This window comes from Pelobates fuscus, chromosome 5, assembly GCF_036172605.1.
Source record: "Pelobates fuscus isolate aPelFus1 chromosome 5, aPelFus1.pri, whole genome shotgun sequence".
In the NCBI taxonomy this organism is placed as follows: domain Eukaryota; kingdom Metazoa; phylum Chordata; class Amphibia; order Anura; family Pelobatidae; genus Pelobates; species Pelobates fuscus.
The window spans coordinates 347,606,888-347,632,566 of record NC_086321.1 but is presented as its reverse complement, the minus strand read 5'-3'; the positions used below and the strand labels follow the sequence as shown (position 1 = coordinate 347,632,566).

Here is a 25,679-nt window from a genome sequence, read left to right as displayed (position 1 = left end):
AATAATAACAATATACATACTGTACATCCCCTCCCCGCAGATAACCATTTAACATAATTACAATGGAACATAATTTTCCCAAAGTCTGGATGTACCCCAAGGACTCTGGGGGACCAACATATGAAAAAACTCAGTCCATTCGGTTCAGCCGTTCGGGAGATACGGGGCTTAGAAGTTTTGACCAACTGCACGGGCAAAGTAGCCGAAAACAGTTCCACAGATTCTGGCCCTGCAGTCTGTCTTAGTTCGCATGAAAAATCTCCCGCACGGCCGGCCATCCAGCTACCATCCACGGCGGTTCGCTTGACTCCCCATCTGTCAGTGAGTCTATCTACCGAATGCCCGGTCATTCGGTAGTTTCCCTGGGGTTTTACCGAAGGTATGGATTCAGCGAAGGTATTTGAGTGTCCGTTTTCAGTTCCGGACACTCGACGGCGAACACCGCTGTTCGGGAGCTAAAATGGCCGCGGCCACGTGGAAGTCCCAAAATGGCGGCGATGTATCCCGTTCGTGCAGAACTTTTGTCGAACATGCCCAGCAAGCAGGGAGGTAAAGTGTTCCTAATGGGCAACGGGGTGGTCTCGATTCGGTAGTTTTACCTACCGAATGCCATAGGGAAAGCCAACATGAAATAAGGGAATACCAATTGTCATTTTAACGCCAAATAGGGGAATTCCTTCACACGGGCGGACCGAACATCGCATATGTTCGCCATCCGTGGCGAACGCGAACAAGCTATGTTCGCCGGGAACTATTCGCCGGCGAACTATTCAGGACATCTCTATAGGCAAGCTTTTCTAGCCCCTTACCAATTGGTTCCCAGTATTTTTAAGAGGTTAGTGATTTACTGTCAGCCGAATTAGGCACCTTGGCAATATTTCAGCAATAGCCACATCGGCATCTTTTGTTGTTTATATAGTATCAGCGTTGCACTTATTTGGGTACAACATCACTTATGTAGACTTTTTCTTGTACAAATACATCTATCTCCTTTTGCACATCTCAATACATATCATGTCATAGCGTGGTTAAACCAGCACCATAGATGTGGAACTGAGTACAGAGATTTATACTTAGATCGAGCAAAACAGATCAGCTTGTATCACTGTTTGTAACAGTTTGGCCATTTTCACAAACTGCAACATTCTTGTTGCAGTTAAGGCTTATCAGAGGACACTGAAAACTTTTGAACAGGTCCTCTTTGCTCTCAAAATTAGATGCAGTGTCATATCAACCTTATCTAGAGACACTACCTGATAGAATGATATCTCTACGTATTATCACTAATTTTTCTCTTAGTGCTCAGTGTAACGGATCACCTGGCACCCCGACTTGGTACCTCCGTCAATGGATGCTCCTAGTGCTTCCTGAGGACTCCAAGCACTCTGGCAGACACCATAATCACCGAATCCGAGAAACCTTTAAATTCTCCCAAGCGTATGAATGCTGTAGACCATTGAATAGGAACCATACGAATAGGCTTGTACTCCTAGCAGTCAACTGGAACAGCATACAATAAATCCTTCCCCCAATAATGAGACGACACATCACTTTGAGGGTAAAACAGGAACTCTGGACTGTCTCATCCAGCCTGGCTTTTATTACAATAATACACATACAGGCCACACCCAGGGGGAGGCATAAAATAACCAATCACATACATGGTTCAGCCCACACATCCCCTCCCCTCAGATAACATTAAACCCAATTATCCGGTACACTTTTTCAGCCAAGTTCTGGATGTACCCCAAAACCCGGGGGTACACCTTTAAATCCAGCATCGCTGGATAGCCCTTATTCAGGGGGACAACATATCCAAAATTCAAGTAATTCGGATGAATGGTTCGGGAGATATGAGGTTCCAAAGATTTGACCGACCGCATGGGTAAAGTATCCGAAAACAGTTCCATGCATTTTGGCCCTGCGGTCGGTCACAAACAAGGGAATGAAAACAGGCGAATTGCCTGTGTTATAGAGCCTGGAGAGGGTTTGAATGAATTCCCTTGTTTGTGGGGTTCTTTCTACCGAACGGCGGGTCATTCGGTAGTTTCTATACGAATTTCTGGAAGTATGGAGGTCTCAGCGGTGTTTGCCTAGTCAAGTGTCCGATTTTAGTTCCAGACACTCGACGGCAAAACACCGCTGTTCGGTAGTTTAAGATGGCCGCCGCCACGTGTTTGTTTCCCGAATGGCGGCCACCCAGAGGACAAAGAATACATTACACTGATTGCCAATTACCCGTTTGCAACATTGTTGCAAACTGTAATTGGAGGCACACTTAGTCCTGGGTGGTCTGGTTGTTCGGTAGTTTCACTCAATATAATGAATGGAGTGATTCTACCGAACAATCAGGTGAATGCTGCATACATATCCCAGGTTAAACTCAACACATAAATACATATGTAATATTAAAGGCAGTATACTGGAATATGCTCCACAGTCTTAAAGGGACAGTAGTCCCAAAAGTCCCAATATATCCATTGCTGATTTTAAAGGGCCAGTAGCAGCAATATAAAGTACAATATGCCCCAAATAACCCAGGGGCCATAGTCAGCAGGTAGGAGGCTAGCAAACAGGCTTCTCCAGGGCCCAGTGGCAAGGTTGGTTTCGCCACACTCAGTTCCCAGGTAATAGCCCAATATCCAGGGCTTTCATTCTGTAGGTAGCCCTTTGATCTATTTATTTTCATGGGTTTTACCTATTATATTTATTTATTTTCTTTTTTAGGTTTATAAGTTTGTACATAGAGTTCTCTTTGTTCTTTTCTTTTACTACTTTGGTAGTTTACTGTGGGTTAACCCCACTATGAGTGTATCCCTTTAGCTTCCACATCATTCTCTCTTCTATCTGTAAGTAACCTCACTGGATGCTTACTGATATTGAATCCATTTTGCTTTTCTTGCATCTCTCTCAAGGTTATCCATTAAGCTGGGATTTGTCTGGAAGTGATCAGTGTAATTCAAATTCCAGGTCAAAAGAGACAGACTGAAAAAAAAAAATGCTTCCAATTTTGACTTAAAGGGAAACTCCACTGCACAAACATGAAACATAAAACTACTGTTTCGTAGGTAACCTCTAATGAAAATATGCATGTACTTAATTATGCTTTTTTTTTTTTTCAAATAGTTTTTTTTTCAAGAATCGTCAAGAAAATATTATAATAAACACGATCAACAATAATAAAATAAAATAGTGGGTATAGCTAGAAAGTGGAAATCCCCCACTATCCCATCTATTAGGCAAGTCTTGTATTTTGTGCTCGAAAACAAGAGGTACAAATTAGCAGCCGTCATTGTTAGACCAGTTAAAATTTCATTGAAAGACACACAAAGAAAAAGCTTACTCTCTGTAAAGAAATAGTTATGCATTTTCTCATTGGTATATATGTAAAACAGTTTGCAAAATCTGCAGATCTCTTGTCTGCAGCCTTTGCAAGCCCTCTTCTTTTTTCCCCAGTCCAGATTTTTTATGGCTATCCAATCACAGACTTCCAAATGTAGCTCAATAAGAAGTCTTTGCTCTGGGCAATTGCTGCCTCTTGAGTTTAGCTAAACAAACCAGGAAGTAACAGGACATTTTGTCTGATTGACAGACGGGGGGGTTAAAAAGGCTCATTTATAACAGTGCCAGTTTATACTGAATTCTTCACTTTTTCACGCATAAAGCACTTCAGCATGCTATTAAATAGTACTTGTAATGGATCGACGGGTGAGCCGACTGGGTACCTCCGTTGAAGGATGTTCCTAGCGCTTCCTGAGGGCTCCATGCACTCCAGCCGACACCATAACCACCGTAGATTCCTTCAGAGAGCAAGACAGGAACAAGCTCTTACAAGAGCTCAGTGATTATAGCAAGGGAATATGCAGAGCATAGCAATCCCTTGTAGCAGATTCCCCCAATAAGAGACAGGATTGATGGTGAAGTAGAACTGATTTACTGGGGCCATCTGCCTGGCTTTTATGCAGGTCTCCCACCTGGTGGACACTCCCCTAGGGGACCAGATGGGAAACTGGGAAACATATTGGACATTGACCAATCACAAGCTTACAATCCCACAATGCATCACAATCCCTCCTCTCTATCCTGGAGATAATTGGGAAGTAATCCAATTATCTCCAAGGACAGAGGCAAAACTCCATTAACCACATGGCAGACAAAGGACAATAAAAGACATAAAAATACATACTGTTACATTTATCACATAGAACATATACATTCTACCTATCCCCAGATAGCTTAGATCTGAGCGCCCATTACTACCGGATGGCGCTCAGATCACATACATAGAGTTCAATCGCCATGGAGCCAAAGTCTTTCATACAGTCTTTCAGTATACGGCTGGGCTCCATGGCATAGCTATCTGCGGGACAGTCCGCAGAAAGGCACGAACCAGCCTTTCTGCAGGGAAAAAGAACAGTGTTAAACATGGGGCCATAGTCCAGTGGCAGGAGGCAAGCGACCAGGCTCATCCAGTGGCCAGTGGTGAGGTTGGTTCCGCCACAGTACTGGTTAGAAGAACCAGGTAGATTTTAGAACTGTGAACCCACGCTGCTCTTTAAAGAAAGAGGGGGGCATTAAAGAGCCTAAAACACACCCCAAACCTGCAGTGGGCACCAGGAATACATTTACATTTCTATGGCAAAATCTATATTATTTAAGGCAAAATAGCCAAGCCACTTTGGTTATCTTGACCAAAGATTTTCATTGTAAAGGAATGGAAAACACTGAGTGTATGTAACTGTATTTTGTAATGATTATTTGAAAGCCAGAATATTTTTTTTTACATCTGCTTATGGTACAGCTAGTAATTACCCCAAGAGCAGCATGGCATGTCAGTGACCCCAATCCAATTTATCATTGAGGCAAAATGTTGCATTGAAGGCTATGTATATATATAGATAAATTGTAAATACACAGTTCGGCGGTTTTGGTCACACAACATTAATATTTGTGAGCTTAAGCAGGTTGTTATAAGAGATGGGGAAAATAATGAATTGCACATCAGACCAACACTCAAAAGGTTAAACTCTAAATATGTGGCTGCCTCCAGCCAACTCTAATAATCATGTACACATCTTAAACAGATCCTTAATTCCAATATGCGGAGAAGCCTGGATCAAGTAAGATAAGAGAACATAAATGTAAAAGTATATATTATACAAAGGGAAAGAGAGAAAAAGAGTGAATACAAAACGATGAACCGTGTTTTAGGGTAATAATAGGTTGGGTAGACCTCATAATAAACACGAGACGGAGATTAAAGGTCCTCGTAATGCACGGTGGCTGTCAAACTGTGCATTATATCAAATTATGCGAGAATTACGTCACCAACTGGATAAATGGATGGGTACATAGATAAATCGGTTATTTTTTTATTTATTTTTTTTATTTATTGTGTATGTTAGATGCAACATACATGTCAAGTATAATATCGGCAACAGTAGATTTGTCATGAAACAGATACAATGTCTGAATTGCTTTTTACATGAAGCACTTACACTCACTTTTGTGAATTTAACAATAAATAGGTTATTTTATAAAAGTACTGGGTAGTAAAAGTATTCAGTTCATAGGATCATGCACAAATCCTTGTTGGTTGAGATTTCCTGTGCACATCTCATGTTTAATAAGCCTAATATAGAATATGTCTCCTCAATAACCAATTCCTAATTTTTCCTGGTTTCAAAGTTGCAAGTTTGCCATCATGTCTTTGGAATTAAGGTGAGAGAACTTATAGACAATGAGATGAATGATAGTGCTAGGCTTACGCCAAAATAAGAAGCATTAAATATGGGTCTGATGCAATAAATGTTTATCTTTGCAGGTAAATGTTTACAGTATAAAAAGCTTCATAGATACCACAAGAATTCCACCAATACTGTCTGAATTTTGCAAGAGGACAAAAGCAACCATCAGAAGAAAGGGGGAAAGGAGAGAGATTAAGCAAATCCTACGGAGCCCTAGAGGAAATGCCTTCACAGGCCTCAGGTTAGCAGTTCCTGAGAAGAGGCCTCCGGGACAGCGTCATGGTGACACTGGAAGGTACAGCTGAGCCTAAGACGACTAGTCACCATGGCAAATATTTGGGGCCTACTGGCTTGGGCTTTCACCTTTACTGCAGTCGGGACATTGAACTTCAAGAGACCCAGGGGTCCCAAGCAGGGTTCACAAGGTGAGAGGTCAACAGCTGTGAATGTCATCTCTGCCATTTTGAATTGTGAAGAGTGTCAGATTTCTAAGCTACAGGGACTGACTTCTTGAAATATAGTCTTATAAAGACAACATAAAGCAGCATTCTCGTCTGGAAATACATAATGGTATGTTTTTTTAAACTGTTGTTTTGCTTCTTCTTCATCCCCATTTTGTTTGTTGTCTGGGAAAACTATAGAGGAACACCTACAGAGGAACCTATAGCTTCTATGGTAACTAAAAAAAAAAAAAACTCTGGTAATTCGGGTAAGTTAAAATAGAAATTAAATGTGACTATCACATTAACGTCCTCTTCAGTTTGTCAAAGAGAATGTAGAACTAAAAACACCAACACAAGGTACCTTCAGATATTAAAGCTAACACTGATGAATAAGGCATGTTCTGTCCTAAACAGAACTGCACACTAATAAGAGGAAGAGCCAACCTTTGTAATGTTTACAACAATAAAAAAAGGAGAAATTATAACATATTCATTATATATGCAAAAGCATATTTTGCATACATGAAGCATATTTTGGGAGTCTAGTGGAAGTAAGTTCATAGGACACATCCACAACATGTCTTGGTGTTGGTGCTGTCATGGTCCTACAGTGCTCTCAGTATCTTCTTCCACAATGCCATATGAATGCAAATTTTCCCTTACTGCTATCACGAACCTTACATCGTGCATCCCTGGTCCACCTGCAATGCTTGCACTGCCTGCTTAACTGTTCTTCATAATCCATTGGGAGCTTTAGCAGAAATTAATCAAGTACAACTCAACGCACACAGCACTGAAAGAAATACACATAGAATGTATCCACCAATTAGCAATAAAATAGGAGAGAAAAAATAAGGTAATAATAAGGTAATCTTAGCAAAGAGGTAAAAATCATCACCAAGAGATGAGCTGCAAGCGATGGCTCTAGAAATTAGGCCTTGATTCGCAAGACGTGGACCTCATCTATAGAGGCTTCCCAAAGTTTCATGTAATCCTCCATAGGTCTCACTGATGCGATTCCTGGTAGATGAAGTGCTATGAACTGAAAAAGATCCTTGTAAAGAAGATAGCAGCAACTGCGAGGGACAGCTAAAGTTAAATATTACTACCTTCAAGTAGTAAGTGGTAAGCATAGCTGAATTGGGGAATTTTTCTAGTTAAGTTATATTGGCCTTGAATTTGAAATTCACTTTAGTAAATAACCCTAATAGTCTAATGTAAAAAAATTAAAGGAACAGGTATACCTGACCCTATAGTGTTAAGACCACCATTTAGCTGGCTTGTCTCCTCCTTACATGTCTTGGAAGGGGTTATAACTCACCTTTTTTCCAGCGCCGCTTGAATCAATGCATCTCTCTGAAGAAAATGTATCATGGGGACGCTGAACGGCAGTGCTACCTACTGTGCAGCAGTGCCCCAGAAGTGGCCACTGGAGGTGTCCCTCGGGGGCAATGTAAACACATTTTCTCTGAAAAGGCAGTGTTTGCATGAAAATGCGTGATGGCAATGATTATACTCACCAGAGCAACTACATAAAGCTGTAGTTGTTATGGGAAATATATAGTGTTCCTTTAAAAATGCATTGGAATAAATCATCAAGACTCACTCAGCAACCCAACAAGATTTGTTGAGAGCTGTGCTGGGACTAAACAAAAAATCAAGTCCTCTCTTCTATTTCAGAGTAATCAAAGAGACATGCATCACTTTGAGTCAGTTGTCTCATTCAAAAAGCTTTAGCGTTGAATGTGACAGTTGCTTCACCTGCAGGCTGAAAAAAACAGGTACATATGATTTTTTGTTTTTCATATTTACCTGCTTCTTCCTTCTTATGCTTTTCACATCCACTCCAGGGGGGACACTGATCTAATCAATCAGTGTCCTATCCCTAGGAATCCTCGAGAAGTTCAATGGGCATGCCTGACAGAGTCACACATGTGCAGTTGGAAGAGCTCTTCACCTTGCAACATCCTGGCAGGAGGAGAAGACAGGTGATTTGATCTGTGTGATTCATGCAAAGCAGTCTCCGGTTTTGGGTTTTGCTTTCTATCCTATGTTAGTCAGTGTTGGAGAATGAGGAGCTTACTGCTGCTATACAATAATGTCCTATTTGTGTCATTAGTGGTCTGGTCTGGACTGGACTAGTGGGTGAGTAAAGGTGGAGAGACTCCCTTTGCTGAGAGGCATGCCCAACATTGCAATCTGACTAAGTTTATGTTGGTTTAAAAAAAATTGTCAACTGGTGCATGTCCTTTAACCATTTTTGCTTTTTATTTGTGGGAGTTTACTTTGACTTTTCATCTTGAGGGATTAGAAAATTACAGTTTGCCTGCAACAGGTCAAATGTTGGATCCAAAACAATCTGTAATATGAACCAACATGCACCAACGGTAGCTTATATGCTTATATAATCTAACTATTCTGTTAACAGATACAGATAGATTTTTTTTTTTAGGAAAAATATATGAGTGTCAGCCAGCTGCTTTTAGCAAGTTCGACTGAATCTGACCTCGAACAAATAAGTGACCTTGCGCAACGCAAATCCTTTAAATACATTATCTGCTGCCTATTAGTTCGACATAGAGAAGAAGCATATACACATATTTTTGTCTTTTAACCACTTTATTACAAATAGTAGGCAAATCCTATGATCACGACAGTCCTGACACTACCTTATTGGTGAAGGCTTTAAAAATTAAGAAAAGAAAAGTACCTAAAGTACACATTACAAATTGCAGCAATAATTTTTTTTTTTTTTACAATATGAGCAATAAAATACTTAAAACATAATGGCGCTATATTTACATTTAGGCCTTAACATTTCAAAAATGTTCATGTAGTTAGCACCTTTGGTCCTTGAACCTCTTTGTAGGCTCTGTTTGTTACTGTGTTTGATGTGGTGCCTTGTAATTCAGACCAAGTCACTGCATCGTTCGGATGACAGCAGCCAGTGAAGTCCTCTCCTCTGACCCAGCAGATTTCCTCTCCAGTCTGAGCCATTATGAGATCGCCTTCCCTGCCCAGGTGGACCAGAGTGGGAACTTCTTGACATACGACCTCCGTCAGGCCCCTCCTAGCCTCCGTCGAGCACGGCGGAGTCTACCTGATGAGGCAGAGCGTCAGCTCTTCTATCGATTGCAGGCTCAGAGTTCCAGTTTCATGCTCAACCTAACCCTGCAGACAGAGCTCCTGGGGCAGCACTTTACTGTGGAGTATTGGAAAAGTGGAGGACTTGACTGGAAGCATGAGCTGTACGAAGACTGTCACTATGTGGGCCACATTCAAGACCAACAGCTAAGTTCCAGGGTGGCCATCAGCAACTGCAATGGCTTGGTGAGAAGAGGGTAAATTAAGATCTTGAGATTGACTATGAGGTCCATTTTCAGAAAGTTAGGGGTTTTTAATATTTGTATTTATCCAGATTTTGAAATGCCCCCCTGAATAGCCCACCAAATTTCAGTGTGGACCAATTGTCTCCCCATTTATGATGTTAGTGGCTTGGCGATAGTGCACTAAAAAATTTTTGGGGTGAAGTTGAAAAATGCATTTTCATCTTTCCAAGATGACATTGTTATTGGTTCGAAACCAACCTCCGCTAGCCACTGTTATCAACTCTTAAACTAATGATAACTTAATAATAATAATTTATGAAAATGATAGGGAACTTTCAGTGATAAAAATCTAACAATTTGTTTTATTGGTTGCAGTCTAATTTAAGAGAATATTAAAATGTCCTTAAAAACAGGATTATTTATTTAAGTGAGAATTGTCAGGATTTTAACCCCTTAAGGACACATGATTGAAATATTTCACCATGATTCCCTTTTATTCCAGAAGTTGTGTCCTTAAGGAGTGAATTCAAACTTAATTCCAAATTGTTCCAGTTTGCATGCTTTTGTTTAAATTTCAGTTTTACTTAGAATTCATTTTGAGTTCTTAACAATTAAAACTTTAGTGAATAGCCCTGCTAATGTGCATTTGTTGTTAGTTAATTTATCCTTCCAAGTCTTTAGTTTCTTTTGTAGGAGTAGGTCAACAGATGTGTAATTGTGATTTACATATGCACAAACGCACTGCAAAATCGAACAAAATCATATACATAAGGTGGGTTGTTATTTAACCAACAACAAAAAAAGCACAATATGTTTAATATAAATAAGATGATAAAATGGCAATCATCTTTTTTAGAAAAAATACTTTAAAACAGTTTTGCAGCAAATGATGGCAAGGTCATCCCTTATCTGTGTTTACCCCACTCTGCGATTATCCAAAATGTCTTATTTTCTAGCTTGGAGTAATAGTTTCAGGGGAAGAGGAATATCTTATTGAACCACTACCCGTGGGTACCAACTCGACCCAAAATGGAGAGGGGACTCCACATGTGGTTTACAAGCGATCTTCGCTACAGCATCAACACCTAGATGCAGCCTGCGGAGTAATAGGTAAGAATATTATTACTGATATTGTGGAAACATCTTAAACGTATCTGTTAACATTTGGCAAATTCATTATACATTTTCCTCATCATATGTTATTTCTAGATGGGCAAGGCTCAATCTTTTCAAGAGCCAATTCCATGTATTCAATTATACAGTTTTTTTATGTATTTTAATTTGTCCATCGGTCATTAAAACCTAGAGGTGTTGTGTGTCCACTTTATACCAGATGACAAGCCTTGGAAGGATCGTCATTGGTGGCTAAGGAATCCCAGGCCTCCCCCACTCAGGCCATCATCCAACCAAACACAACGGGGGCTGCTTCCTCTTAAGCGGTCAGTGAGCACTGAGAGATATGTTGAGACTTTGGTAGTTGCTGACAAAATGATGATTGGCTACCATGGAAGAAGGGATATTGAGCAGTATATTCTTGCTATCATGAACATTGTAAGTGTCACATCCCACTTATAGAAATTTCTACTTCTTCTTGAAGACTGTTGAGGATTGGGGGACTATGTCTCAATTTTTATGTCACTTTAACTTTTTGTTGTTTTTTAAGACTGGTCTTTTTTTGTTTCCTGGAGGTCAGGTTGCCAAACTTTTCCAGGACTCCAGCCTGGGGAATATTGTCAACATCATGGTGACGCGTCTGATACTCTTGACAGAAGACCAGGTACAAGTAAATGTAATTCCAAACTCCACCAAGTGTTTTCAATCACCAAGCACAAAACAACAGGACAATGTTTTGGGCTACTTGCTAACCTGTTTCTCTTGCATTAAATCTCTAAATGCTACAGTTGGTTTTTAAATAATGACCATGTTATTCTGAGTTTTTAGAATGTTCAACCCATTATCAACTACAAGTATCAATCCTGATCATTCTTGAAATGCATAAGTACTTTTTAATTAAAAGTATATCACTGTGTCTTGACTGCCAAAGTATTGTTCACTGCTCAGATTCTGAGCACAAATAAAATACGATGTAGAAATTCACAAAAAGGTTAACATTCTTATACATTGCCCCACGAATTTAAGTCCAACTGCATCCTAGGTCTGTTTTAATTTTATTTAGCTTTTCGTGTAGACCGCCTAATTCCCACCAAATTTGTTGAAACTATACGTGGCTATCATTGTTATAATGCTGAATCAACTATATAATTTCTCAGCCTACACTGGAGATAAATCACCATGCCGGAAAGTCCCTTGATAGTTTCTGTCGGTGGCAAAAGTCCATTGTAAATCGTAATGGGAACGCAATCTCAGAGAGTGGGATCGCTGACCATGATACTGCTGTATTGATAACCAGGTAATTATTTACAAATATTTTCATTAGCATCAACGAATGACGCAGAATTAATAGATTGCATTACTTTAAGATGCCGTTTTTTTTTTACAGATACGACATTTGCATTTACAAAAACAAGCCATGTGGAACTTTAGGTAAGGCGTAACCAGATACATTTTCACTTATTATTTTTGAGGCATGTGCATGGGGAAAATTTTCGGTTCGGTTCGGCTTTCCGAAATTCGGGATTTTCCTAATTCGGGACTTCGGCAATTTGGCACTTCAAGACTTCGGAACTTCGGCAACTTCGGAACTTCGGCACTTCCGCACTTCGGAACTTCGGCACTTCCGCACTTCGGAACTTCGGCACTTCCGCACTTCGGAACTTCGGCACTTCCGCACTTCGGAACTTCGGCACTTCGGCACTTCAAGACTTCAGAAATTCGGCAACTTTGGAACTTCGGCACTACAGCACTTCAGAACTTCGGCACGTTGACACTTCGGAAATTCGGCAACTTCGACACTTTGGAATTTCGGAACTTCGGCATTTCAGAATTTCGGGACTTCGGCACCTCGGGACTTCTCTTGCAGCCGCTTGGTAGATAACTCCCTAATTCCCACAGTATTAGGGAGTTATTTACCAAAAGGCTGAAAGACCTAAATTGGTCTTTCAGACAAATTTACTAATACTAAGTAAAAATTACTTAGTATTAGTAAATTTTGCCCCTACTCGCTATACCGCAAGTAGGGGCATGTCTAGTTAACAGTGAGCAGCCGGTGGGGGGGCCCTAAACTAGAATAAGGGGGGGTCCTCCCCCTGGCCCCCCACCCCTTAGTTTGAAGCGCGAGGGGGGGCTCGGGAGGGGGGGACAGTGGCTGCTCACTGTTTAATAGACATGCCCCTACTCACTGTATAGCGAGTAGGGGCATAACTTACTAAGTAATCTTTACTTAGTATTAGTAAATTTGGCTGAAAGACCAATTTAGGTATTTCAGCCTTTTAGTAGATAGCTCCCTAATACTGTGGGAATTAGGGAGTTATCTACTTATTCATTCCTGTCATTATATTGACTGGCCAAGTAACTTACATTTTATATGAATGTATGTTACTTGATTGTTGTAAGTGTTGCAAATGCTTACAGCTGAATCCTGGCTATGTTTGTATACTTTTTATTTAAAATTGTTTACAATGTAACATTCTTCTTCTTTCACTGGGTAAGTATTTTAGTACTTAGGCAATACTGTGCTTCGGAACTTCGACACTTCGACACTTCGGCACTTCGGCACTTCGACACTTCGGCACTTCGACACTTCGACACTTCGACACTTCAGCACTTCGACACTTTGGAAATTTGGTAATTTTGGAACTTCGGGACCTCGGAAATTCTGCACTTCGACAATTCGGACATTCGGAAGTATCCGAATGTCCGAATTGTCCGAAATTCGTCCAAATTCATATTCGGACCGAAACGAATTGCACATGTCTATTATTTTTATTATATTTATGAAGTGTCTGTGTTTATATACTGGAGTGTGTATGTGCCCATCCCCTTTCTTTTGTCACTTATACACTTTGCCTCTTGTTCTGCCCTTTCAGGTCCTATTTCAGAAGCATAATCCATGCACCTTTTTACATCCTTCAATAATGTGCCCATCCGTGCCAGTTTAAACTCACACAAATTGCATATTATTTTTATTATTTTTAATTATTTATATAGCGCCATCAGATTCCGTAGCACTGTACAATGGGTGGACTAACAGACATGTAATTGTAACCAGACAACTGGACGTACAGGAACAGAGAGGTGGAGGGCCCTGCTCAATGAGCTTACATTCTAGAGGCATAATGTTAGTAACATATTGCCTGTAGTTATAGTAAAGGAAGACGTTCCGCAGTATGTCTCCTTTGGGTTTTTGGATAGCTGTATCAGTTGAAAGTGCATTAAAAAGCCAACCGTTATTCTACAATGCTTCTTTCTTTCTTCCAATATATTCCACAGACTGCTAGTTTATCTAGCATTTACTTTCAATATCCTATGAGATCACCTCCGGCTTGCTTAATGGTGGAGAGGTCCCTTGTCCATGTTGACCGGTGGCACAAATAGATGATGGAAGTTGTACTTGTTTTCTTCTAAACACTTTGTTTTATTCATTCTCAGGTTTAGCACCTGTAGGTGGTATGTGTGAGAGGGAGAGAAGCTGCAGTATAAACGAGGATATTGGCCTAGCTACAGCCTTCACTATTGCACACGAGGTTGGACACACGTGAGTGAGTTTGATGTGTGGCATATTGCCTTTTATCTTCCCCTTTGGAGTATTGACATACAAGACAAACATCACCGTTCTTATCTATAGAACAGATGAACACATGTCACACCTTTAACTCCTTCTTGCTGTTTCCAGAGCCGCAGAGAGAATAAATATATTCTATACTTCCTACTCAAACCTTGCATTATAAACCAAGTGGAGTAACAGCCAGAGAAGGTAGACACACATTCACTAAACATATGTTACCCAAACTCTGCCTGTCTCCATAATCTCTCCTTTTAGATTTGGGATGAATCACGATGGCATTGGTAACGGATGTGGTTCCCGAGGCCAGGAAACAGCCAAACTAATGGCAGCACATATTACAATGAAGACCAATCCTTTTGTGTGGTCAGCCTGTAGCCGGGATTATATCACCAGCTTTTTAGAGTAAGTTATTGAGCAACTTGTTCCATATCCTTTCATGTCCCATTACTCTTTGTCAAATTATAACCAAGATTATACCTTTATTTATGAGATGTGAATCAATCTTGCATGATACTGGGTAGCTTGATTTAGGGCAGAGATAGGCAACCTTTGGCACTCCAGATGTTGTGGAGTACATCACCCATAACGCTTTTACAGCTATATAGTTGGCAAAGCATCAGGGGAGATGTGGTCCACAACATCTGGAGTGCTAAAGGTTGCCTAGGGTTAGGCATATGAATAGGTAGACAGGTTTTTTATATGTGAGCCAACGTAAAGAAGATATTTCTGGAATTTGTGAGCCATTGGAAGGATTCCGTTTATCCATTTTGCAAGCAGTGGTCGCAAATGAAACATTGTGTTCGTAGTACAAATGCCTAACTCCTTCACTTCATGTAGAGGAACCTGTCACTTGACAGACATTACCAGACAATTTGATCTTTGCATGTAAATCCTGCTTTAGCATATCCCTCCCAACCCCTCACCCACCATAACGTTGAATAAATGTAAATATTATGTTGCTACCAGCTCCTTATCTCTTATAAATAATACATTTTAAAAAGGGAGAAGGTAGTCTCCCCAAACATTTTAAAAAAAATTAAAGGAACACTCCAAGTACAGTTACAATTTAATCTCGTTACCCTTTCTCCCTGCTCCCCGTTTTCCTGGAATGTCTAATATCACTAGCTCCAGGAGGCAGAAGGGATGGATGCCATCTTCACAACTTTGGGATTAAACCATTCGTAAATAGTTTAACCCCATGGGTAAGTTGACCTTCAGGCCCTACTACTACCATAACAACTTTATTAAGATAAGGTTGTCATGGTGCCTGGTGTGTTTCTTTATCAAAAAATCATGTATTTACTCATGTATTTACTAATACATTTCCATGCAGTGTCAAAAAGCCTTAGTTATTCTTATCGGAAATTGTTTTTAAAAAGAAACTAAAAAGCCCCAATGAGGCTATTTTAAAAAATACAAAAACCAGAATGCAAACAAATGAATAGCTGCTGCTACGTGCCGTATGGTCCATCCTCTGCGAAATGCCTTGCAAACCTGAAAGACAGAATGTTTCATTTTATGTAGGTGAGAGAAATAATGCATCTTTGTCTTTTCTCTCCACAGTTCTGGGCTTGGCCTTTGTTTAAACAATGCACCTCCCCGGCAGGACTTTGTGTACCCCACCCAGGCTCCAGGACAGGCCTATGACGCGGATGACCAGTGTCGTTTCCAACATGGAGTTAAATCTCGCCAGTGTAAATACGGGGTAGAGTCCCTTCCTATTTTGGCTTCTTCTACATGCTCACAAAATGAGCTTCAATTTAGTATTACAGCAAAGTTAATAAACAAGAACAAGCAATACTTGCTCTATTAGTGCCTTGTAAATGAGAGAGATGACCCAATAAATATATTCTCCCAAAACCATGACAGTGTTTCATGACTAGCAGCTTTGTTAAATGAATTGGATTTTCTCTTGAATGCATCAAAATGTAATTGTGGTACCAAAGAAATATGAGACACAAGAGCCTGCAAAGAGTGGCATTGACCTCTGTTGGTACTTAATTAGAGACAGCAATTTCCCCACTGTAATAATTTAATCATACACGGCAGGGGAGGTTTGTTGAAGAGTTTGTCAACCAGGATTGCTCTCGTACATTCCAAAACTTTTATGAATGTGAAATTTAGTAATGCCATTAATTAAATTAGACTCAGCAATGAAGAGGCTTGGCTGATTAAAATGAATCTGTAATGCAATATATTCTTAGGTTATGCAAGGATCTGATCCTGTTTGGTTTTTGAAAATTATTTATTTATTTATTTATACATATATATATATATATATATAGATAGATAGATAGATAGATAGATAGATAGATAGATATAGATAAATAGATAGATATAGATAAATAGATGTAGCAAAAAGAACTACACAAAGGTCTTTGTAGAAGTTTTCAAGTAAAACTTAACTTTTTTAATCCATATAAAAGTGTCAATGTTTCAGCCCCCACATGGAGCTTTCATCAGGACAAACATTGTTTATATATATATAGATACAGTGGGACCTCGGTTTACAAACGACTTGGTTAACATAATTTTCGGTTTACAAATAAAAATACATTGAAAATAATGCCTTGGATTACAATTTTTTTTTTAAATACAAAGCAAGTTTCCCCAGGATGCATTGCACCTGGGAGGTTTATAGCACCGCCCCCTGCATGCTGGAGTCTGTGGTTTGCACTTGGCGTTGAGTGTGGAGGTGTTGGAGCAGCTTTTGCATTGAGTTTTGGAGCCATTCTGGAAATTGTTTGCAGTTGTTTTGGGACTTTTTGGTGCATTTCTCCGTGGTAAGGTAGGGAGCTGAGCTTTGTCGTTTGCATGCCTTTTATTGTGTGTTCTGCATTGTGGGTTGGTTTCCATGCCAGCTCATTTTGACTTTTTTCTGACCTCCAGAACAGATTAATGGGTTTTCAATGCATTCCTATGGGAAACCGCGTTTTGGTTTACAAATTTTTCGCAATAAGAAACGTCCCGGAGAATGCATTAAATTTGTAAACCGAGGTTCCACTGTATATATATGGGTGTAAAGAATCTAAATGTTTATTGTGTAATTAGTAGTAGAGGGTTTGTCTGACTAAAGAGACTCTCATGCAAAATATGATAATAAGAATAACAGTCCCCAAACCTCTATTCCTAATGCAATAGTGCCCCTTTCCTTACTGCTCTTCGGGTGCAATTATTTTACTTACCGTTTTCCAGCACAGCCTGCTCCACTGATGTCCAATCCAATGCTCCTCATAGAAGGGCACTGGGGACCTAAGGCACATGTTCGGCTAGTGCCGTGCACGCACTCAAAATTCACCAAAGGAAAGTATTAAATTAGTGATTTCCTATGGGGTTTCCGCATCTTATGACAGAGTTTTAATCGGTCAGTGCCTTTAGTGACAGCCACTGGGGGAGGACTTAACTCTGCAATGTAAACATTGTGGTTTAAAAAAAAAAAAAAAAAAAAAAAACACTTCAGTGTTTTACATTGCAGGGTTAAAAGGACAGGGACACTGCACCCAGACCACTTTATTGGGATAAAGGGTCTGGATGGCTACAGTGTTCCTTTAAATATGCCCACTGACAATTTTTGCCACATTCTGTTACTATATGCTTACATCTTAAAAAATAAAGTATAAGTTGTATAGTTACGTATTCTGGGGGACAGAATCTGTAGGTTTTGGGACAAAAATGAGTATTAACAAAATGGCAAGTGATACCTGCTCCTGACACTTTAAAAAAAGTTTTCATAATTGGGGTATTTGAGGGTTTACAAACAGTAGGTTCTTGAAATGTATCTATTCCAGTAATAGTTAGTTTGTCATATTGCACGCTGATATAATGAAGTAGCCTTGTATGTTTACAGGAGGTGTGTAGCGAATTATGGTGCTTGAGCAAAACTGGTCGTTGTATCACTAACAGTATCCCAGCTGCCGAGGGGACAATCTGTCAAACAAACACTATAGAGAAAGGGGTAAGTACTTCTTTGTCTGTGACAGATACGAATCGTCAAGAGGTTAATGAAGAATGAAATTCTTTACACCATGCTGTTTGTGGTTTGGGGCACTTATTGCAATTCCATATACAGGCATACATGGGTATCTACAATTATTATTATTATTATTATTATTATTGCCATTTGTATAGCGTCAACAGATTCCATAGCACTTTACAATATTATGAGAGGGGGTTTTAACAATAAATAGGACAATTGCAAGAAAACTTACAGGAATGATAGGTTGAAGAGGACCCTGCTCAAACGAGCTTACAGTCTGTAGGATAACAACAATTAAACCTTTCAGTGGTGCCAGGGCTATTGCCATAGCAAAAATTATTTGTATATATGCAGTAGCACCTTCAAATCATGATTGAATCAGAATTGATAGTTTCTGCCTCTCTATTGCATTTTGGTGCAAAAATATCAGAGTTGTGCACATTATTAAAATTTGGTTTGGTCTGTTTAAATCGATTTTGAAAAAAAAAATTCAAAAAAATCGGTTTCGGGCAATTCTGAATTTGGCCATATGAAGTTTCAATTGAGATTCATTTTGTCCACACGATCATTTCTGGAAAAACGTCACGATCAAGATGTCATGAAAACTGGCCAACCAGTGTACTGCAAAATAAAAATGTTATGTATATAATTTGCAGTATACGGGTAGGAGCATGTGGTTTACAGATCACGTTAGAAGACGTAAATGGAAAATGAGTAGGAGCAATAATAAAAAAAAATCTATATTTATATACTACATTTAATACATAAACATATAAATATGGATTTTTTTTTTTTTACTAGTTTTCCTTTTTCCCTATAGTGGTCATTATTTCACTTGATCTTTGAATAAAATCCACAGTTAGTGACTTTCCCAGGACCACCAATGAACAGAACACCAAATCACAAAACAGTTTCGTCCATTGTCTGTCTCGTTTGTTTCATGATTTGTCCATAAAGCGTTTCAAAGTTTGTGATTTCTAAAGAATCTCCAATCACCCAAAATTTGTGTTAAATAGGTTTTTATTGAGTTCACAAAAAAAAAAGTTTTTACCCACGCAGGGAAGAGCAGTCTGTCACATTTGCTGGAATCAACAATTAACAGTTGGTCTTTAACAATATATAAAGACGAAATTTTGAGACAGTATACAAGTATCAGATAGAGAGAAGGCATTATGCTCGGTGTAACAGTGAACAGTTTAGACTATCCGACCAGGCGTAACTCACAGATACCTTGCTGTGCATCAGTGCGTTATGGGGAGTCGTTCACCCGTGATTCACCTCCCAATCTTGTGCCGCTCTCCAACCCGCCCTCCGGACCATCCTCCCCACATCCACATCCTGACATCCTGAAGTCTATTGAGGAAGTCATAGATTATCAATCACCTAAAATTTGGACAAATCACAACTTATTTGAAACCAAATGCGCTAGTCTCGAAAAAATTGTTCAAGTGGATGTTCAAGGTATCAGATCATTGAAGCATTATGTAGGGAGCTATACGAGTTTTGTACTTTTTTTTATACTAAATGATAACCCCTACCCAGAAGGATATTCAGAGAAAGTATTCATAAAGAAAAGCTCTACTTTGCCACTGGAAAAAAATATTTTAGCCTAGCGAGGATTTGGCACTGATTGAGAAGTATCAGGGAAGGAACAGAGTGGGCTTAGCGTATGGCAGATACAAAAAAGCAGTAAAATTAAAAGAACCACACTCTGCTTCCCTTAAACACCATGCTCCCTACGTATGTTATCCTCAAGGCAGGCTTAGTAAGACATCTGGAAAAGATGATAATAAGTTACTTGCTACCCTATCAAATCCTACTCACCAGAAATTAATAGATCAGTATTTAGGAAACCAGGACAAGAGAAGTTGTGCATAATCATTGTTCAACACATTTTGGTGTATAGATCATGCCCCTGCAGTCTCAATGCTCAATTCTCTGCCATTTAGGAGTTCAATCACTTTTATGCAGCCCTGGTCCCACCTCCTTGCATGTGACTTACACTGCTTTCGTAAACACTTCCTGTAAAGAGTCATCTAATGTTTACACTTCCTTTATTGGAATTTCTGTTTAATTGAGAATTTCTTATCCTGTATGCGATTAAAGTTCAATTCAGAGAGCGGGAGATAAAAACATTTAAAGTAAGTTACTCTCTGATTGAAAGTGAAATCATTTTTTTTCATGCAGGCTGTGTGAGTCACAGGCAGGGGAGGTGTGGTTAAGGCTGCATAAACAGAAAAAAAAGTGATTTAACTCATAAATGGCAGATAATTGAGCAATGAGACATCAGAGGCATGATCTATACACAAAAACTGCTTCATTAAGCTAAAGTTGTTTTGATGACTATAGTCTCCCTTTAAAGTACACCTTTTGTGGATATTTTCATTTTGACACTTCACTTTGCTTTACATATATGTGTTTGCTTCATAACTCTATCCTTTGCTTTATGAAAATTCTTACAGTATTTGTCCTATAAACATTTTCTTTCCATATACCACCTCATTTTATGAGAATGAGTGCACACTCATTGGACTGATAGCCTTTTTCCTTATTGGTTTCTCTTACAGTGGTGTTATAAGAGGGAATGCGTACCATTTGGAACACGGCCGGAGGGTGTTGATGGAGCATGGGGTCCCTGGTCTTCTTGGGGGGAGTGCAGCAGGACGTGTGGAGGAGGGGTATCCTCATCTGTCCGTCATTGTGACAGTCCTAGGTAAGTTATAGCTGCATTCTGTAAGATTTTGTTTTTATATAGTTAAAATAAAGGTATAAATAAATATGTTTCAATTTCCTGAGCAGTAACTGGATACTTAACATACCTCAACTGATTTTTGTATACTTATTTAGCCAAGAAAAAAATCAGATTCTTCACCAATTCGTAGTTTTGTTTATATACTTGCAATTTTACAAATGTCCTAAAAATATAAAAAAGAACTGTTGCACCATATAATACAGTCATATTGTCTGTCAAATTTGTTACAGGCCGACCATTGGAGGAAAATACTGCTTAGGGGAACGTAAGCGCTATCGATCATGCAACATTGATGTGAGTGTAACAAATGCATAATCAGTATATAAAACTACACAGAATTAAGTCGTGCACTCAGACTCCCACTACTCCTGAGCGGCATTCCAAAAACAAGACATTGTGTGGGGCAGAAAAGGTGAACCCATTACAAGTGGCAGCAAACGTGAGCTTGTATATACTGTACAAGCATTATAAAAGTGTCATTTCAGAAAGAAATTTTAAAAAATTAGTTTGGGTTCACTAATAAGGGGCCAGTGCAAGCCCCCCTTCTCTGTGTTCTCCAACATGGATAAGCCCCTCTGAATGGTGCAAAATAAAATTACCCTTCTTTGGGGGCAAATAATTAATCCTAACATTCTTTAAACATGTATTTTTATTATTTTATTGTGTATTGCCAATATTTGCCCTGCCATTTATGTGTCTGATTTCCAAGCCGCACGTTTATGTGTTATGATTTTTACTGAATAACGATGATAGCTCTTTCTCTGTGGGCTAAAGTCTAATATCTCCATTAATCAGCCAACGTGTGCATAATGCAATGTCATTTACTCTGTAATTAGCAAGATGATTGTCTTTACTTCTGAATTCCCAATGTACGTACATATGCCTTTTGGCCAAAGTCTGCTCTCTCTAATTTTGAAAATGTTTGTCAACATTTTCCTTTCAAGTTCAGTTGGCGCTCCACTCTATAATTACCTGTGAGAACTGCCATTTTTTGCAATCAAAAATCACTGATGTACCCATCTATTGCTTGAACTCTGGTCCTAGAATCCCCCCAGAGAAAACCAGACACCTGCCTGCTGACACTTATTGGGCAGGTACAGACAAGAGTATACTAGTATATTAAAGGGAATACTCAGTGCTATCAACCACCTGCGGTAAACAGTAAATTGGTGAGGTGAATGACACAAGTTACAGAGAATGCATGCGGGTACAGACAGGAAAAGCAAATTACCTTAAGCACAAATGCAACACACGTTTGTTACAATTTTGCAGTGGTATGAAACTAACTGTGGCCCCAGCTGACAGAGGGGACCCTCAAGTATCGAAAGATATCTGGGGACTTTGCTCCGATAGTATTTTGAATGGATGATGGTCTATGCCGTCAAGGGGCGTTAAAACCCTGCACTGCATGACAGCATAGACAGTCATGTGATCATTACGGGTTAAAACTAAAAATCAGCTTGGGTTGTATTGCTCATTTTAAATCAATAGGCATATAATATAGATCTGCTTTTGCTAAATGAGTAGAACATTATATTGCAATAAAGGATTTTGATAGTTTAGAATGTTAATATAGAATTATACTCCCATTCGTTATTAGGGGTTTAATGCCTTTGACAGTACTGAAACATTTGCAAAGTAATAAACTCGAAGCAGTCAGTGGTCCAGCAGAGTGAGCAAGGTTCAAACACATTTAGTAAACTGTACTAAGGCACAAACCATTTTTGGTTTCTCGTAAAAAAATGTTGACAGTGCCCACTCACATTTTAAACCTGCTATGAATTTTTGCCTAATAAATGCAGTTACTAAAGTGAAAATTCAAAGTGAATTTAAAATTTTAGGTCAAAGTTGCCAAACTGAAAGTATATCTAAATTAGAGTATTTTTACACTGTGGCTATTTTGGACTTAAATTCGAAATTTGCTTTGAATTCTCAATTTAGTGCATAACATGTCCTGGAATGTTGGATGTTTTTAGTTCTTTGTGATTTTAACTGTTCTTTCCATTCAATACTCTTAAGAGATTTGGTTAAATAATAAATGACCGAGCTAACCCATTTTTCAGGACTGCCCAGCTGGTTCACAAGACTTTCGGGAAGTACAGTGTGCAGAATTTGACAACGTACCATTCCGGGGCAAATACTACTCTTGGAAGACATACAGAGGAGGTAAACATAAACCCCATTATTTAAGAAAAACTGATGGGTAAATACTTTTATGCGCAGGCAGCTCTTATTATTATTATTATTATTGGTATTTATATAGCGCCGACTTATTCCGCAGCACTTTACAATATTATGAAAGGGGGAAATGTAACAATAAATAAGACATTTGCAAAATGAAACAGAAACAATAGGTAGATTAAGACCCTGCCCAAACAAGCTTACAGTCTAGAGCTGATTAATATATATGAGCAAGGGGTAAGCATTCACTCCCTGTTCTTAGAGGTAAGTAGACTTGGAGACTTGATAAAGACTATGTTATGGATTTGAACCATTGGCTTGTGACTCTGCTCTGTTACTTATTATTATTCCACAACTTGTTTGCCTTGATTGTACTTTGGATATCGTTATTTGTGAATGTCCTTTCCTCAGTCTATTGAGCACCAGGAGTGGTGTTATCTCTGCAGGGAAGTTTCTTTGTTGTTACATAGGACAGAGTTACTTTAGATCCCAACAACACTAAGGCAACTGTATACAGCTATACCCATTATGGAAACAACTCACAAAAAAAGTGACTTTTTCTGCACCCTAAATTGTGATTTGCAAAGTTAAGTATACAATTCTCAAAACTTGAGACTTGTTCTGGACAGTTAAATTCCATCGCGGAAGTTCCAAAATACAGTATACGTATAAACACATTAATAGAAAACATCTTTAAGTAGGCCTCCGCGAGAGTTACAGTTAGAAAATGAATGTTTTAATTGTTTAATGCACTGTTAAATGTAAATGTGCACAGGGTCATTGAAGGTACTTGGTATTTATCCAGCAATCTCCCTTTACATTTTTTTTTCTCTTCAATCATCGTAGAGAAAATAAGTCCAACCACAAAACCAACCGTAGCACGCAAGATTATTCCCAAACAGATGAGTACAGCTGCAGGAAGTCTTGCGTAATAAATAATGGTTTAGTTTATCACTCCTACTTCTCAGGCAATTGCACTTCCCTTATCAGCACCTTCTTACACAATCCCAAGTGTATGTTTAGTACCTTCAACTTGATACCTTGGCCCATCACAACGTCTCCCTTACAACTAAAAACTTTGTATAATCTCCGACTTTTGTTTCCTTGCACATGATTAGCTCTCTCCATGTTCTTGCAGGGTAGAACCAATTCATTTTCTTCTACAGCCCTAAGCTTTTTTTTACTGTAGATGATGTTTTGGCACTTATCTTGTCTTCTCTCAATCCCCTTTATTCCATTCCCACACACAGTCATCAGTTTCTTACCTCCAACCTCGTTCGGTCTCTAAAGGTACACACTCAGGGGCCTAACCACTACAGCTTGCTGGTGCCTGACACTATTCCCAAGCTTAATATCAAACTGTTTAGGAACAGATTAATATTAACCACATGTGTCATATTGGCACAGAGAGACAGCCTCTATATTGGCCGCATTGATTATGTCAGTTTTGTAAAGTCTAGACAGGTTTGACCGACTGTGAGTGAAGGCTAACCACCCTCCAGAACTCTCAGCTAATCAATATAATTTTGGTTGGAAGAAATTGACATTGATAATGTGAAGTGTTAATTGCACATTTTCAGTGCAGTCAATGACGGAAGAACCAGTGTTTCATATCAAACTGTTCTTAAATGTTTTAAAATTAAAATGGGGTACGGAGCCTCGAGACTCAAGTCAACATAAAGGAACACACCAGGCACCATAACCACTAAGCGTGTTATCATAGTTATGGTGCAGCAGTGGCCTGGCGCCCTCTACTGTAAGTAGCCAAAGCTTTATTAGAATGATTTGACTTCTTACTTAGGGTCTTCTTGGTTCTGCTCCCAACCTCTACTACAGCCTTCAAGAGCTTGGTTCTCCTGAGCTAAGTCATGCAGACTAGGGCAAGCTCATGGGTTGAGAGTTTCAGCTGATCAGTCTCCACTATTAACTAATGAAGCTCCACAATCAGTGGTGTATCCTGGTTTTGTGCTGCCCTAGGTAGGAGAAAAACTCGCAGCCCCCCCCCCCCAACCTTCCTCCCTGCCCCACCTTCTAAATACACACACACTCACTAACAGACACATGCAGTCACTAGCAGACACACACATACACTAACAGACACGCATACACTCTCACTAACAGACACACACATAGTAACACACTCTCATTAACAGACACACTCCCTGACATACACACACTCACTAACAGACACACACTAACACACTTACACACACTAACACACACTCACTAACACACACACACTCACTAACACACACACTCACACAAACACTCACTCACTAACACACACACTCACTCACTAACACACACACACACATACTCACTAACACACACTCACTCACTAACACACACACTCACTAACACTCACACACTAACACATTCACTTACTCACTAACACTCACACACTAACACATTCACTCACTCACTAACACTCACACACTCACTCACTAACTCACTCACTAATACACACTCACTAACACACACACACTAGTGTTTTTTTTTTTTTTTTTAAATTGACCCCCCCCCCAGCCTCCTTACCTTTGGGAATGCTGGGGGAAGGGTTCTTCCTC

At 39.4% G+C, this 25,679-nt stretch overlaps 1 protein-coding gene across 1 annotated transcript in view; it reads left to right on the top strand.

Annotated features, from left to right (window-relative positions):
- ADAMTS10 (ADAM metallopeptidase with thrombospondin type 1 motif 10) overlaps nt 1-25,679 on the top strand; it is an 87,591-nt gene that overhangs the window by 41,144 nt on the left and 20,768 nt on the right. The window contains exons 3-16 of the mRNA XM_063455869.1: nt 5,825-6,172; nt 9,103-9,520; nt 10,476-10,629; nt 10,853-11,070; nt 11,213-11,296; nt 11,790-11,929; nt 12,020-12,063; nt 14,068-14,173; nt 14,459-14,605; nt 15,767-15,908; nt 18,051-18,158; nt 20,747-20,892; nt 21,162-21,225; nt 22,995-23,097. Coding sequence (XP_063311939.1) covers nt 6,027-6,172; nt 9,103-9,520; nt 10,476-10,629; nt 10,853-11,070; nt 11,213-11,296; nt 11,790-11,929; nt 12,020-12,063; nt 14,068-14,173; nt 14,459-14,605; nt 15,767-15,908; nt 18,051-18,158; nt 20,747-20,892; nt 21,162-21,225; nt 22,995-23,097 — 2,020 coding nt within the window. The 5' untranslated portion in view covers nt 5,825-6,026. The remainder of the gene's footprint in view (nt 1-5,824; nt 6,173-9,102; nt 9,521-10,475; nt 10,630-10,852; nt 11,071-11,212; nt 11,297-11,789; nt 11,930-12,019; nt 12,064-14,067; nt 14,174-14,458; nt 14,606-15,766; nt 15,909-18,050; nt 18,159-20,746; nt 20,893-21,161; nt 21,226-22,994; nt 23,098-25,679) is intronic.